Raw genomic sequence first — 14,212 nt, 5'->3', positions numbered from 1 at the left:
CATGATTTTGATCTGATGTCTGTCAGATTTCAGCTGAGTAAGTGGACATGTTACACAGGCCACGGAATTTTTCGAAGCATGGGAGTGTTTTGGTGGTGCACGATATCTGAGTAACGAGTTTGACCGTACATGCTGACAATGGCTTCATCATAGTTTGCGTGCAGTTGGTGGGTGTGCTCGTGTCAAATAGTAGGGAGGTTTCGCTCTACGGAACTACATGTACGTATGAAAATAACGTAGGAACTGCACATAATTTTCATATGTGAAAATCAGCCCTGTTGAGTTTTGCTCTACGTGATTTCTCCGCGACTGCTAAGCATGCCTTGTTGCTTTGGAGACGCGTTGGCTGCATGCGCCCACCGCTTGCACCACAAACCGAAACCACGTTTTCCATTTTGTTTTCCACGTGGTGTGTACCTTGTGTTTCGAGCAGCTGAATGTTGCCATGGATAAATCCGGAAAGTGCGAAAAATATTTCTAAAAGTCCTACTGAGGACCCAATGTAGGAAAGAGCTTTCCTACGGAAATCCAAAGAGATTTACGTATGAAAGTTGCCCTCGCTCCCCGGCGCGTACGACACGGATTTTCGTACATAATTACGTTGAGCAAAACCTCCCGAGTAGTTGGGTATGTTGCCACACGGCCCATCAGGCTCAGCAGCTTGAAGGGGTATTGTTGCACTTGCCACCTTTGTTGGTTTCAGGGTTCATATACTTTCTATTCAAAGTATTCATACCTCTTGACCAATGGACTACTTCTGGCTAGAATAACTGTTGTGTAATCACCAGGACGGATGCCTTGAGGCCATCAATTCTGTATCAAAATACTATACCCCCCCCCCCCCCCTTCTCTCTCTCTCTCTCTCTCTCTCTCTCTCTCTCTCTCTCTCTCTCTCTCTCTCTCTCTCCTGGTGTGGAATTCCCTCCCGTTTCCCATGCAGATGACTATTCATGGATTCAGCTGGTGAATTACATACGGAAGCTGGTGAGTGCCCACTGCTCACCCTTGCAACCTTCTCTCTCTCTCTTTCTCTCTCTCTCTCTCTCTCTCTCTCTCTTTCTCTCTCTCTCTCTCTCTCTCTCTCTCTCTCTCTCTCTCTCTCTCTCTCTCTCTCTCTCTCCCCCTCTTCCTTACTTTTTCCAGATAGAGTAGTTTGCCATTGTTTGAAGTTTTGAGTTGTGTGGCAAAGTCGTTCAGTGAAGCTTGAATTTCACAAACATTCAGGCATAGATTTATATAGTTTGTTAGGAGGTATGGTTGCAGGTAACTCCTTTGGCCCTGTCTAAGTATCTAGTGGTCCTTGTTGTGGTTGTCGTTTACTTTTTGGTATGGTTATTTGGTTGGCAGCATGTTGCAGCCGACGCAGTCCTTCACGCGCTCAAGAGCCGGGAAAGCCCATGGAGTCGGGAAGAGTTCTACAGGCCTGTCCTGGACAATGACCCACTGCTTCTGTGGGGTAAGTAGTAAAATAATGACACCAATTGCTTGTGTATGGTACTGTAGGTGGAAAATTGGAAATGTGGCTTGGTGCATACTTGGTGTGCAACGTTCTTCAGCAGTCCAGCTGGAATATCCTGTACCTTGTCATAGCAAAGTACATGTATTGGAAAACGCTCACAATAGCACGCGTGGCAAAGGGTGATACTGATGTGGAGTTGGTGCAACTACACCAGCAATCTGCAAGTATAGGCAGGTGTCACACAGCGAGTGATAGCACAGCCAGCCAAATTGCACTACTACGCAATGCTTGGTATGGCCGCTATTATTTGTGCTAAGGCGTTAGGTATGATGTGGCATGGATCTGGCAAAGTTCTCCACGTCCTAAGCCAGAGAAAACACCTCTCGCGGTGTGATGTGTCCATGTACCGGTATGTGTTTATGTGCTTGACAGAACCGGATGAAGAGGCAGTTGAAGCAATGCATGCAGCAAGTAAGTTGAGAGTGATTGAACTATGTTGAATAGACATGTACAGGCAAACCTCTTTAGGACGAACACTGATAAGGCAAACTTTCCATTAGTGCAAACTAGGGCCAATCCTATGGTTGGCCAGGCATCGTATCAAGTCAAAATGATTCGTTTACGACGAACTCCTGTGCGGCGAACTTTCGTGAAGACGAACTAATTTCAAGCGTGATTTGAGCAATATCAGCACGTACAGTCAAACCTCTTTAGGACGAACACTGATAAGGCGAACTTTCCATTAGTACGAACTAGGGCCAATCCTATGGTTGGCCAGGCATCATATCAAGTCAAAATGATTCGTTTACGACGAACTCCTGTACGGTGAACTTTCGTGAAGAACTAGTTTCAAGCGCGATTTGAACAAAATCAGCACGTAGTACGAATTTTCGGTCCCCGTGGGTGCACTGGCTGTAGTTTTTTTTCCGATAGTCGATGTCTCTTGTACCTGCATATCGACTTGACAGCATAATTTTTTGTAGTGGTGAAACGAATATACCGAATATTCGAATATTCGTTCGGTTTGGCACGTTCGAGCGAATATTTCTGAAAGCGAATATTCTTTAACCCAGTATACAGAGTTTACCTGGCGACTTCAAACTTTCGTAACTTCGCAAATACTTGACCGAATCACTTCATCGAAAGGTCTATCGGCATTAGCAAACTCTCAGCTGTCGTCTAGAAGCAACTCAGAATGCAATCCAAGGTCCTGGAGTGGAGTGATGGCGCTCGAACGAAAAATCATGTCTCAAGCTGGGTTTTTTTTGAGCCTGTGAAATGCACTTCAGCTGGGGATTATGTGAAAATTGACCTAGAAATGATGGAGAAATATGTGCGTTTGTTTATCATGCCTAATAATAGTGACAATATCAGAACCTGGCGGCATGTATACGCCTTTGATACGTGAAGCGAGGAACCTGGGCATATATCTAGAACCGATGAGTAGTGTACTCGCAAGAGGGCCCGCTGGTTCGAGATATAAATATTCGGCAGTGACATTGACATACAGGGTTGGGACTCTGGAGTCACGCTTGTTCAGCGTTAGGAACGGATATAGGAAAGATATGAGGGCCAGAAAATCCAAATCCTCCTTCAGTTTTCGGACATGACGTCCTTGGTCTGGTCGCCCGACGCCTTCGAACAACGTATCAAAGGCGTATACATGCCGCCAGGTTCTGACCAAACAATCTCAAGAAAATGAGACTTCCCCACAGTTTTGATCTTAGCCTCCATTTTTCACCATACACGCGATCAGAGCGCAAACAGGTTCAGATAAAACCAATTTTATTGGATTGACAAAATATGTGTTTCACAACTTTCAATAAAAGAGTCCGCCTCATGATGACTTGTCTGGGGTAGTCGGCAAGTCTGCCTGCACCTCCGTGTCCTTGGATTTTGACGTCTTGTCCTTCTTCGGCTTATGTGAGTTTTTACGAGTTTTCTTTCTCGGTGGCTCCTCGACTTCGTCAGTGCGATGGCCGGCATGGCGGCCCAATATCCGAAAGGATATGAGGGACAGAAAGTCCAAGTCCTCCTTCAATTTCTTAAGGTGTCGTCCTTGGTCAGGTCGACCGACGCCGTCAAACAGTGCTATCGCCCTTTCAAGACACTGCATGGTTGGCGTTTCTCCCCCTCCCCCCCCCCCCCCCCCCCCGGCCTCCTTCCTGGGTGAGGGAGTTGATCTCCTTGATCATTTCCTGTGCCATTCTGGAGAAGACAAAAACGCCACACCAGAAAAGAACCGAAGATTAGTTCACATTGAGTGACGGATCCTGGTCACAGCACCAAATGTCATGGCCCGACCCCAAGGGTCAGTCAAAAGCCTGCGTTGCGAACAACACCAAATAGGTCCGCCATGAAGTTGATCTCCTTGATCATTTCCTGTGCCATTCTGGAGAAGACAAAAACGCCACACCAGAAAAGAACCGAAGATTAGTTCACATTGAGTGACGGATCCTGGTCACAGCACCAAATGTCATGGCCCGACCCCAAGGGTCAGTCAAAAGCCTGCGTTGCGAACTTGCGAACAACACCAAATAGGACCGCCATGAAGTGTGAGCAAGACCCAGAATCCCAAGTGCACAATATATGCACGCCATCACTCAACAGCCCACCAAGAGTTCCATTTCCAAGGACATACCTTGTAGATACATGTAGGTCAAAGGTAGAATAAGAAAGAGGAGATACAGATAGAAGCAGTGCCGGAGCGAGAGGACGAACGTAACAAAGACAGGGACTTATATTCATAACAACAGCCAATCAGAGCACACATACTGTACTCACTAGTCACATTAGACGGCGGGACAAGGGGACAAGTAACGGAAAAAGCTACTGTTTCATAATAATTGAACGCCTCATAACGGCGGGATACAACATGCAAGAACGGTAGAAGATACTAGTAGACTATTACAGTTGGAGAACAAGGAGCCATAATATTGCAGTTTCATAGCAGTTGTATAATGTTGTAAGTGCGTAAGGCTACGTAGTTATATGATGTAGTGAGTAGAAATGATGTAGTGAGTTACCGTACTGTGGTGCTGGCGTGACTCATCAGTTTGCTGAGCGCTTGTCAGCTGGTGCCGATCCCTCGTCTGCCAGGCTGGTTACGATTGCTGCGCGTCGTCGACCTCTGGTCACGACGCAAGTATTACTCGTACACATGGAGGCATGTGTGGTTGGCGGTCAATCGCCTGCCCGCAGCTTCGGGCAAACACATGACACCGGGTTGTCATCGCAAAAATGCCCCCGGAGGTGGCCGGGCACCGGGCTGCCCAGGGTGACCGCGGCCCACGACTTTAAAATATTTCTCACCTTATCACTATTCTCTTGTTCCCTGATCATTGCTTTGGAACAGTATCACTTTGCTCCCAGATGTTTCAAAATTTGATTCGAATGATTAATAAATTTCGGGCACATGAAACCCCTCCAAAAAATTCCCTTATTGTGATCCGTTGTTGCGTGGAGTGAATGTTGAATGCTAGATTTGGTGCCCCGTTAGAGATTCAACTCTTACAGTAACTCAAACTCATGTTTGTGGCTACTCTCTTGCTTGGGGTTGTGTTGCAGTACCTAGCAGTTTAATTTCTTTCTCTGTGTACAGCCGAAAAGAGCACATCTGCGTCTCCGCTTGAACAGCTTCAGGCCAGGTGAGGCTTTAACAAACACGTGCACACACGTACTCACCAATTTGTCTATGCTGCGTCACCTCTGTGTTTACCATACATCGTATTTCAGGTTCAGCTGTACAAGTCAGATGCCATCCACTGATAAAATACTTCATTTGTGTGAGCCTCTTCGTAAATCAGCACCTACTCCACGGGTTTCTTTCATTATTTGTTACTTTGAGGGAATGAAAAGGGAAAAAGCCTGAAGAAAAAATTAAATCAACATGACGCCACCACCAAGGGAAGTGGGCGAGTTTGATTGCAAATGTGGGACGCAGGGAACATCTCAGCTTCCTCGGACCAACACCATTCTGTAATCCTCAGCCTACCTTGAGTCTCAGTACGGCGGGAAGAGCAGATGGTCCAGGGTAAATATAAAGGGGGAGTGTGTGTGTGGGGGGGGGGGGGGGCTTGCAGCAAAAGCATATTGCAATTTGTCAATGTAGACAACAGCAGCAGCAGCACCTGACATTATGTTGTTCTGTTGTTTTCTGAAGGTTGCGGGCGACCGAGGAGCGTGCTAAGATGGCGGAAGAAGCTTTGCAGCGTGCGGTTACAGATTTGAATTCTATCAGGTGTGTTTGTTGGTCCGCCTTGCAATTCCCCTGGGGCACAAGTGCTACTCACGGCAGGGCACTGTGTATTTATTGCTGTTACCAAGAGTCCATAAACAAGAGTGTGCAGCGCGCGATAGGGTCTTGTCACGACTCGTTTTCAACATTACGTCATTTTCATGTAGCGAATGTCGCGGCCTGCACAGTGCACACGCGCGCAGCTACATGAAAATGACGTAATGTTGAAAACGAGTCGTGACAGACATCTATGTGGCGTTGCACACTCTTGTTTAGGGACTCTTGCTACAGGTGGAATCCTGATAATTCGAACCTCAAAATGCCAGGAAAAAACTTCTAATTATCCGGACATTCTAATTATCCAAACATGAACCCACAACACAATATGTATGTCAAAATGCTCTCATGAAAACGCAGAGTTGCGCTATGGACCTTAGACACAGATTTCACAGATACTGAAATGACCGGCACAGCCTGCTCATGCAAACTGAACTGACCAGTACAGTGTACAGTGAACTTCGAATTACACTTGGCTAACTTCGAATTATCAGCACAAATCCCACACATTTTCTATGTAAGTGGAATCCGTGGGACTTCTAATTAACCGGACATGATCAGTTCGAGGTTCTAATTATCAGAACAAATTATGTGGGAATCGTATTGATAGAAATCGGTCCTGGAAAAACTTCTAATTAAGCGGTATGTTCGAATTAAGCCATATTCGAATTATCAGGATTCCATAATAGCGTGTAGTTATGTGTATTTATTGCTATTACTTCAAAGTACTACAATGTAGTACATGTAATAGTTGTAGCCTGTTATCATGTCCGCCGGATTGGCATTCACAGTTTTGCAGAGACTGACTTCCTAGTTCACTTTCTTTCACACATCATGACCTCGCCAGATGTTCGTTGTTTTTGTGCCCGCGTTGGCTAACATGATCTATGCAGTGTTGATTGGTTCAGGTTGTGTGATTATTTTTTTTGAATGAACAATTCGAACGGGGTAGTGGCGGGTGGCTTTGTTTTTCCCCCGCGCCCGCTAACGGCCATAAGCGTGGGGTTGTGCTTGACTTTGTGGTCATGATGAAGTGTTGCAGGTTGTCACAAGTATGTAGACCCATGCTCTGTCTAATCCCTCCATCTTCCTATTGTGTTGCTGGCCATGTTGTCAGAGAGCAATCAGCAACCTTGCTGCTCGGTGATGAAGCCGCTGCGAGCAGTGTGTCACTGAAGAGGAGTGGGAGCGAAGAGTCGCTTGACGGCGATGAATCCGATCCGTACTTCATGTCATATGCCAATGTGTCCATTCATCGGGAAATGCTTCAGGTCAGTTGTTTAAATGTATAGCCACTGGACCCGTGTGCAACTACCTTGGAGCCAAGAGTCCATAGCCCCAAGCGTGTGCGATTCTGTTCCTGGGTCTGGTGTGGGTTCCACCATAGACAGTATAGCCATAACCATGGGGTCCATACAGCTGAAATGCAGCTGTTGCTTCTCACGCACCAGCCAACACATGAACATAATATGCATGTGCAATGGTGCATACAGTGCAACTGCATTGTGAATATGTGAACCCCAGTTGACCATGTCTGTTTTCTTTGCTGTTTTGATGTTAGGATACTGTTCGCACAAGTTCCTATCGCGACTTCATCTTGGGAAATGAGGCAGTCTTCAAAGATAAGGTATGAAACGGTCTTAATCCTGTTTGTATGCACGCTTTTGCGTGAGCTTTACCAGGGTATGGGACTATGGTATTCGTAGTCCTCTACACCTTCATGTTGCGACAGTGTGTTTGTCTTTTGTCTTTGTATGTCGTATTTCTGAAATCTTCCCATGGTGTATGTGCTTGATATTGAATGCCCGCATTCCTCACATGCTATTCATTGCCTGCTGCTGCTTCTGCTGATGCTGATGCTGTAGGTGGTTCTGGATGTCGGCTGCGGAACTGGTATCCTCAGCATGTTTGCAGCCCGTGCTGGCGCCGCCAAAGTCTATGCAGTGGATCGCTCCAGCATAGTCTATCAGGCGATGGCCATTATCAGGTCAGTTTTCTGTCTCAAACTGTTTTCCGCTACTAGTATGTGTATTTGCGATTTGATTTACAAGCGGCGTGAATGATGCTGTCCCCTAGGGAAACTAAGTTGTGTTCCTGCAACGTAGAACAAACAACTGGGGGAGGTTCATGACGCATGTTGTAATCATTGTGACAGGGACTAGGGTGACTATACTCTGCAGTAGGGTGAGGATGGCCCTGGACAAAGCCACTGATATGTATTATACTCACGTGACTGTACGCATCATAGTACTTCTCCACGTATACAGTAACATTACAGCCACGGGGTGGGCTGGCAACCTACGAGTGACGTACAACTTTAATAGATATGTTGAGTGTGCTGATGAGCAAGGCCAGCTGGGCGCTGCGAGTATTCTGCATTGCATTGCATTGAGACTGTGTTTTTCCTCCCCGTGCTGCATCCGTTGCAGAGAAAATAATCTCGAGGACAAAATCACCGTCATCCGAGGTGAAGTTGAGAAAGTAAAGCTGCCATGCAAGGTGAGTAAATGTTTGGGTAATGTTTTTTCTTGCTATTAAATGCTAGGGACGGTGCATTATTAAAATTTGCATATGCGCATGTGACTGTTGACTAGTATATTGTTGCTAGGCAAGTGTTTTAATAGTATTATTATCAGTGTGTGATCTTGAGGGATAAACAGGCCAATCAACTGCTTGTGTTTCCTTTTCTGTACTGCTGTGTTCAGGTGGACATCATTATCTCCGAATGGATGGTAAGATTGCTTGAGCGTGCACCATGCAACTGAGATGCACTGGACTGCTTATTACATGTTGTACTTGTGCAGTTTGCAAATGTTCAGTTGAACCGCCTTTCCACTTTGCAATGCACATAGGTTTTGAAGTGACATTTTGAACGGTGTACTGTAATTTCACAAATTTTCGGTGTACTTTTATTTTCGGTTCTTTCGGTGCATCTGTTTCATACCTAAATTTTCAATACACCGAACAAACATCAACACACATATCCAATAGGGAACTGCTTCTCTGTACCTAAAATTTCTGTTCACCTAACCTGGCCTTTTGCCCTCATCCCAAAAATATTGAGGACAATTTTTTTTGTAAATTAGAGTACCTGCTAGTGCATGCTAACACACTGTTGTGATCTGTCTCTTTGTGCGCTGCAGGGCTACTTCTTGTTGTACGAAGCCATGTTCGACTCCGTGCTGAACGCCCGTGACAAATTCCTTGCACCCGGCGGTAATGGTGAGTGACCGTTTCTCGTGATATTGCGTGTGCTGCCTTGGCTCTCCGGGGTTTTTTTCCGTCTTCACATACCGCAGTGTCTTGTAATGCTTAAATATAAGTCTGGTTTTAGTGTTGACATTAGGGGTGAAACGGTTTGGGTGAGGAACCGGTTTTGGAACCGCTAGCTGAAAAGAATCGGGTACCCGGTCCGTCAAATTCTGAACTGAAACTCGAAAAACCTCGTTCTCATACAAATACATGTACACGTCAGGTTTACTCGAGATTTGAATGTTGTCTTATCTTACGATCACCGCCCTTCCAAAGGCTTCTCCTGGTCATTATCTTCTTCGCACATGGACTCTCCGATGTCTCGTTCGTGCTCATAAACATGTTTTCTAAAAAAACATTGTCTCGAACGCATTTTTGTCGGTCTGGAGAAAAGAGTGCGTGGAACCGATACCCGAACCGTGGGAAACTATGCTGGCATTAGGGTACCCGAACATGAAAAACATCGAACCGTTTCACTCCTAGTTGACATACATAGAAATGCCTTGTTTGAATAGAAGCCTAGCCCTGGCATCACTTCTACAGGAATAAGCCCGGCTTTAATGCGCGACATCACGGTAATAACACAGCATCATGGTATTGAACTGTTTACTGTGTGTCGTAGGTTTGAAGTATGCCACCTGTATGCTTTTGGGTGTTGTCTCTCATACGCTTCCCATTCATGTGTATCTGTTGTTCTACTACTGGGTATGTGTCTCTGTTGTACAGTGTTCCCGGCAGTGTTTACCATGCACATGGTCGGATTGGACGACGACTCGTTTCAAAGCAAGCTAGACTACTGGAAAGATGTTTACGGTACGTTGGCTGCTCTACGTGTGACCGATGCCCTTTCCTTTATCAGTGTGCTGATGTTGAAATTGAGCAAGTTTGTAATGCAGCTGAATCTAACGTTTCCGCGTTGTTCGGTGTGTAGTGTCACGCAGAGTCACTCAACTTCCCATTTCTATTGGGCTATTATCTCATTTGCCTTCGGATCTGCAGGCTTTTCCATGTCCACCATGCGCTCGTCAGATCTCCTGGAGGCAGAAGTTGCCCAGGTCACGGCGGATGGTGTCGCGACGACATCAACTGTGTTCAAGGTAGCTTCTGTGCTTGAGTTCATTTCCCAAATTATCACTGTGTGCCGTCCTGGTGACGTCATGTGTGATTGTTGTCATGCACAGGATGCCACAGGTTGGCATTAAGATGTATCTCCATAGTGTCCTTTTGAGGAGCTGGAGTGTACTTCCGTATCTACTTCCTATGCTACTGCCGAAGAAAATGAGGAATGATGAAAACCTGGGGTGTGTGCATGTGATTACAAGTACAGTCAAACCTATCTTGGACGAACATCAAGGGACCGATGATATTTGTTCGCAATAACGGGAGTTCTTCTTATCCATGTGTTTTACCCAGTGAATACACAGGGTTTTATCCAATACAGTTACGAATACTAGTTTTTCTTAGGCAAACATTTGTCTTATCAGTGTTCTTCCTAACCAGGTTTCACTGTAGATGGATGTGTGATCGCTCTCTTATCCGAACATACCCTTCATCCTAACCCTGGAGACTGACCCGTTCCCCAAGGGGTGCAGATAGTTGGCACTCTACATTACACTGTGTGATGTAAAGTTTAAAAAAAGTAGCACCAGGTGCTGGAACAGTGCTCAATACGCTGAGCAGACAGCACGTTGAGCACATATAGAACAATGCGCAGTGCACTGGGCGCGCACACGCACGCACACACACACATACAGTACTGTCAGGCGCCAAAGAACATACAGGCTAGGATTTCATTAAGCACAGCATACCGATATAAGTTATACACTGTGACTGAGCTCCACATAGACTGTTGTACTACCGTACATGGAATAAGAATGGCATCCAACAGTAATGTGCTGTAGCACTTGTGTAGCATCTGATGGACTTATGTGCATTTCTTTTCAATGTCGCCCTGTGCAAATTTATGTCTGGGAATTCTTTTGATGCCTATGGTGTAGACTCTTGATGCTCATGTGGTCAACGTGAAGGATTTGGAGTTTGAGTCATCGTTCAGATTAGAGTGTACACGTGATACGACGCTAACAGTAAGTTGAACATCGCAACTACGTCCCAGTGCTGTGTTACTATCAGTACAGCCTGCATTTTTGGAACAAATTGATCAGTGATGAACCATCATCTTGTGTCTGTCTGTCTCTGTCTGCCTTTCTGTCTTTCTGTCTGTCTCTCTTTTCGTCCTATGGGGAATTGAGGAGCATAGTGTTTACAAGCATACATAATAGTACCCTTACTTATACCGTATCTTTCCGGTTGTAAGTCGACCTTTTACGACTTAAAATAGAAGGAGAAAGGGTGGGGGTCGACTTACAACCGGGATTCGACTTATAACCGGGAACTATCAGTCTCTTACAAAAAAATGACCTGCACTGCATGCACGAGTGCACTGTGTGTACACATATTTTACAGTTTATTGGCCTTTTCAAGGATTGGGATGTTATAACCTCCAATAAGGAATGTTTACATGATTTGTTGATGTGTTCATAGCATGGAGTAGTTAGTAGTGCTTCTTTGGGTGAAAACTTTAAAACGCAGAATTGAGACCTCCGGATACGGGGGTCGACCTATAACCTGGGTCGACTTACAACCAGTAAAATACGGTACATACTTTGCTGGCTTTGGCTTTGTGTACTATTTCCTTGTGTCACTTATTGCCTTGACAATGACCCTCTCCATGCTGTATCGGTGTGCACGTTTGTTCATGGTTTGCAGGCTCTTTGCAGTTACTTCGACACCCACTTTGCATCAAGCCCCGAACAGAAAGAGGTGAGTTTTCACGAGAACAACGTTTTGCAGCCATACTGATTCATGCATCTCTAGCGTTTCAAACTGTGAGCACTAAAGTCCATGAAAACATCAACACAACTTATGGTGCAGTAGTCCGAGAAATTGCTTGGTCCTTTTAAGTATCTACAGCTGTGCTCACTGAAGTCCGACCTAAAGTGCGAAACTGGCGCCTTGGATCAGTTCCGATCACATCACTTAGGGTCGGATTTCACCGAGCACATCTGTAGTTGGATTCTGAACTCTTGTCCGTCGTTATCTTGTGCTCCAGGTGATGTTTTCCTGCTCTCCGGCTACTCCAACAACGCACTGGAAACAGACAGTGTTTGTGCTGAATGAAACGCTGCCGGTCAAGAAAGGTATGTGATGATAGGCGAGTGCATGCAGACAACCTTGGCCACTGCATTTCGGTCCTGCAGGGCCGCACTAGAGAGATGCAGTGACTTAATGCGAAACTTGTAGTGGACACGAAAAAATTGTTTCGTTTTCGAATCTGTGTCGAAATGCGTTGTACTACAGCAGTACAAAACATTTCTTTTTTTGGACGGGTTGCTTCCAAGTTTGGGACAGTGTGTTCTCGGAACACTTTGCACATCTACTTATGCGAACAGATGCAATGCGCGTGATCTTCATGAAACTCTAACCCAGACTCGACTCATTTAGTGTAAACAATCAAATCGCTGACCGTCTCCATTAGAGAGGCTCCGTGTAACGTAATTGATCTACGGAAATTCTTACGGAAACTGCATGCGGATCTGTGTGCCGCCATACGGAGTTTTCAAATCACGTAGCTGCCCTTGGCAACTCCGAACGCGGCAGTGTACTACCGGATCGACCTGGGGAGAGGGTCATAAATTTGTACTCCGATCCATTTACGGAGCACATACGTTATCAGAGCCCTATCTACGTACTCTACGTAGACAGCTTTCCATAAGTGGAGTGCAAACTTGCGAATTCACAGGTTTTTCCCGCCCACTAACGTAAAGTTGCTCAACTTTACGTCTTTTCCGCACCACGTAAAGTTGCTCAACTTTACGTGGTGCGGAACCTCTCTATTGTTGTACTTCAGTAACTTGCAAGTTGTTACTATGCAGATGTTTTAGAGCGCCTCAAGCAATTCTTTGTCGCCATTTGGGAACGCATTGTAGCGCATCTGAAGCAGGTCTGTCGATGACCGTGTTTGAAATTTTCTGTTCAAATATTCTGTATTCTGTAATGTTTGTTGCCTTTCTTTTCTTTGTTTTGTCTGTTGTCCAGGTTATATTATTGAAGGTGACATTTCTGTGAAGAAGCAGAAGCAGCATCAGCGAGCCCTTCATGTAGAGCTGAAGATTCGTGTGCAATCCAGTGAGAACACAGAGGTGTGTCGCCGAGTGCAAGAGTACGTTGTGCAGTGAGTTTGTAGCTTTTTGTCAGGGAACACTCAGATACTCAACACTCACATCTTTACCGGATCTTATTACGCTGGCCAAAAATCATGCACGCATGTGATATGCGCGAGACTAGCTAAAGTTCTTTAGCACATTCTCGTTACGTCGAGGTGGGATGAACTTGAAGTCTATCCGGTAATCCTCTTCCTCTTCCATTTCTATAGTAATTGTTACATGTGCAAGTACTTTTTTCCGGCTGGCCGGCTATGAGGCATGACACGATCTGTACATCCTTTCCTGCTACACTCTGCTGTCCTACTTTCTATTGAAATAGTATAGACAATCACATGTTACAGTGCACAAAATTAGTTGCACGATGCTCTTGCTGTAGCTGAACATTTTCTCCTGCTTTGCATGTTTCGTCATGCGTTGACCTTGACTGTACTTGAGAGCGACTTGCTTGATTGTGTAGCGGCAGACTGCTTGTAACGTTATCCACTTGGCACTGTGTGTTTTATGATTGTGTTGCACATTGCTTGAGCTGAGCCAGCTCCAAGCAAACTGCAGTGTTGCGGAACTTGCGGTCATTGACACCGCTGGCTGGGTAGACTGCCAGAGCCATTACCGCGTCCCATCATTCCATCGTGTCATGATGATGTCATGTAGCAGAGAAGATGATGAATGACAGCAGAGCATAGCACAAGGCAGAGGACGCTCTAGGTCTCATTACTGTATGGGAAACACTTCAAAATTGTGTTCCTGACTGCAACTAGAGTACAGTACAGTGTCAGTGTGTTCTCCGCCTTGGCTATGCTGAGCCCGGCTGTCATTATCAGGGAGCCATACAGTGATACTGTATTTTCACAAATTTTCGGTGTACTTTTATTTTCGGTACTTTCGGTGCGTCTGTTTCACACCTAAAATTTCAGTACACCGAACAAATCAAATACTAACACACATAATCCGGGGAACTGCTTCTCAATACCGAAAATTTCTGTT

General features: G+C 45.5%; 1 protein-coding gene across 1 annotated transcript; it reads left to right on the top strand.

The window, feature by feature from the left end:
* Window positions 1-13,707, top strand: LOC135817361 (uncharacterized; the record flags this gene model as incomplete). The annotated part of the gene is given in 18 exon segments (XM_065330536.1): window positions 1-37; window positions 941-984; window positions 1,348-1,456; window positions 1,892-1,930; window positions 5,061-5,106; window positions 5,622-5,699; window positions 6,871-7,024; window positions 7,315-7,380; window positions 7,619-7,740; window positions 8,183-8,252; window positions 8,459-8,485; window positions 8,897-8,975; window positions 9,732-9,818; window positions 10,005-10,102; window positions 11,003-11,089; window positions 11,772-11,825; window positions 12,115-12,202; window positions 13,101-13,707. Coding segments are annotated over 18 exon segments (1,425 nt in total), but the record flags the coding sequence as incomplete, so codon positions are not given.
* Between the last annotated feature and the right edge of the window lie 505 nt (window positions 13,708-14,212).

This window comes from Sycon ciliatum, chromosome 1, assembly GCF_964019385.1.
Source record: "Sycon ciliatum chromosome 1, ocSycCili1.1, whole genome shotgun sequence".
Lineage (NCBI taxonomy): Eukaryota > Metazoa > Porifera > Calcarea > Leucosolenida > Sycettidae > Sycon > Sycon ciliatum.
The sequence above is the reverse complement of the archived record's forward strand: the minus strand, read 5'-3'. Positions and strand labels throughout refer to the sequence as shown.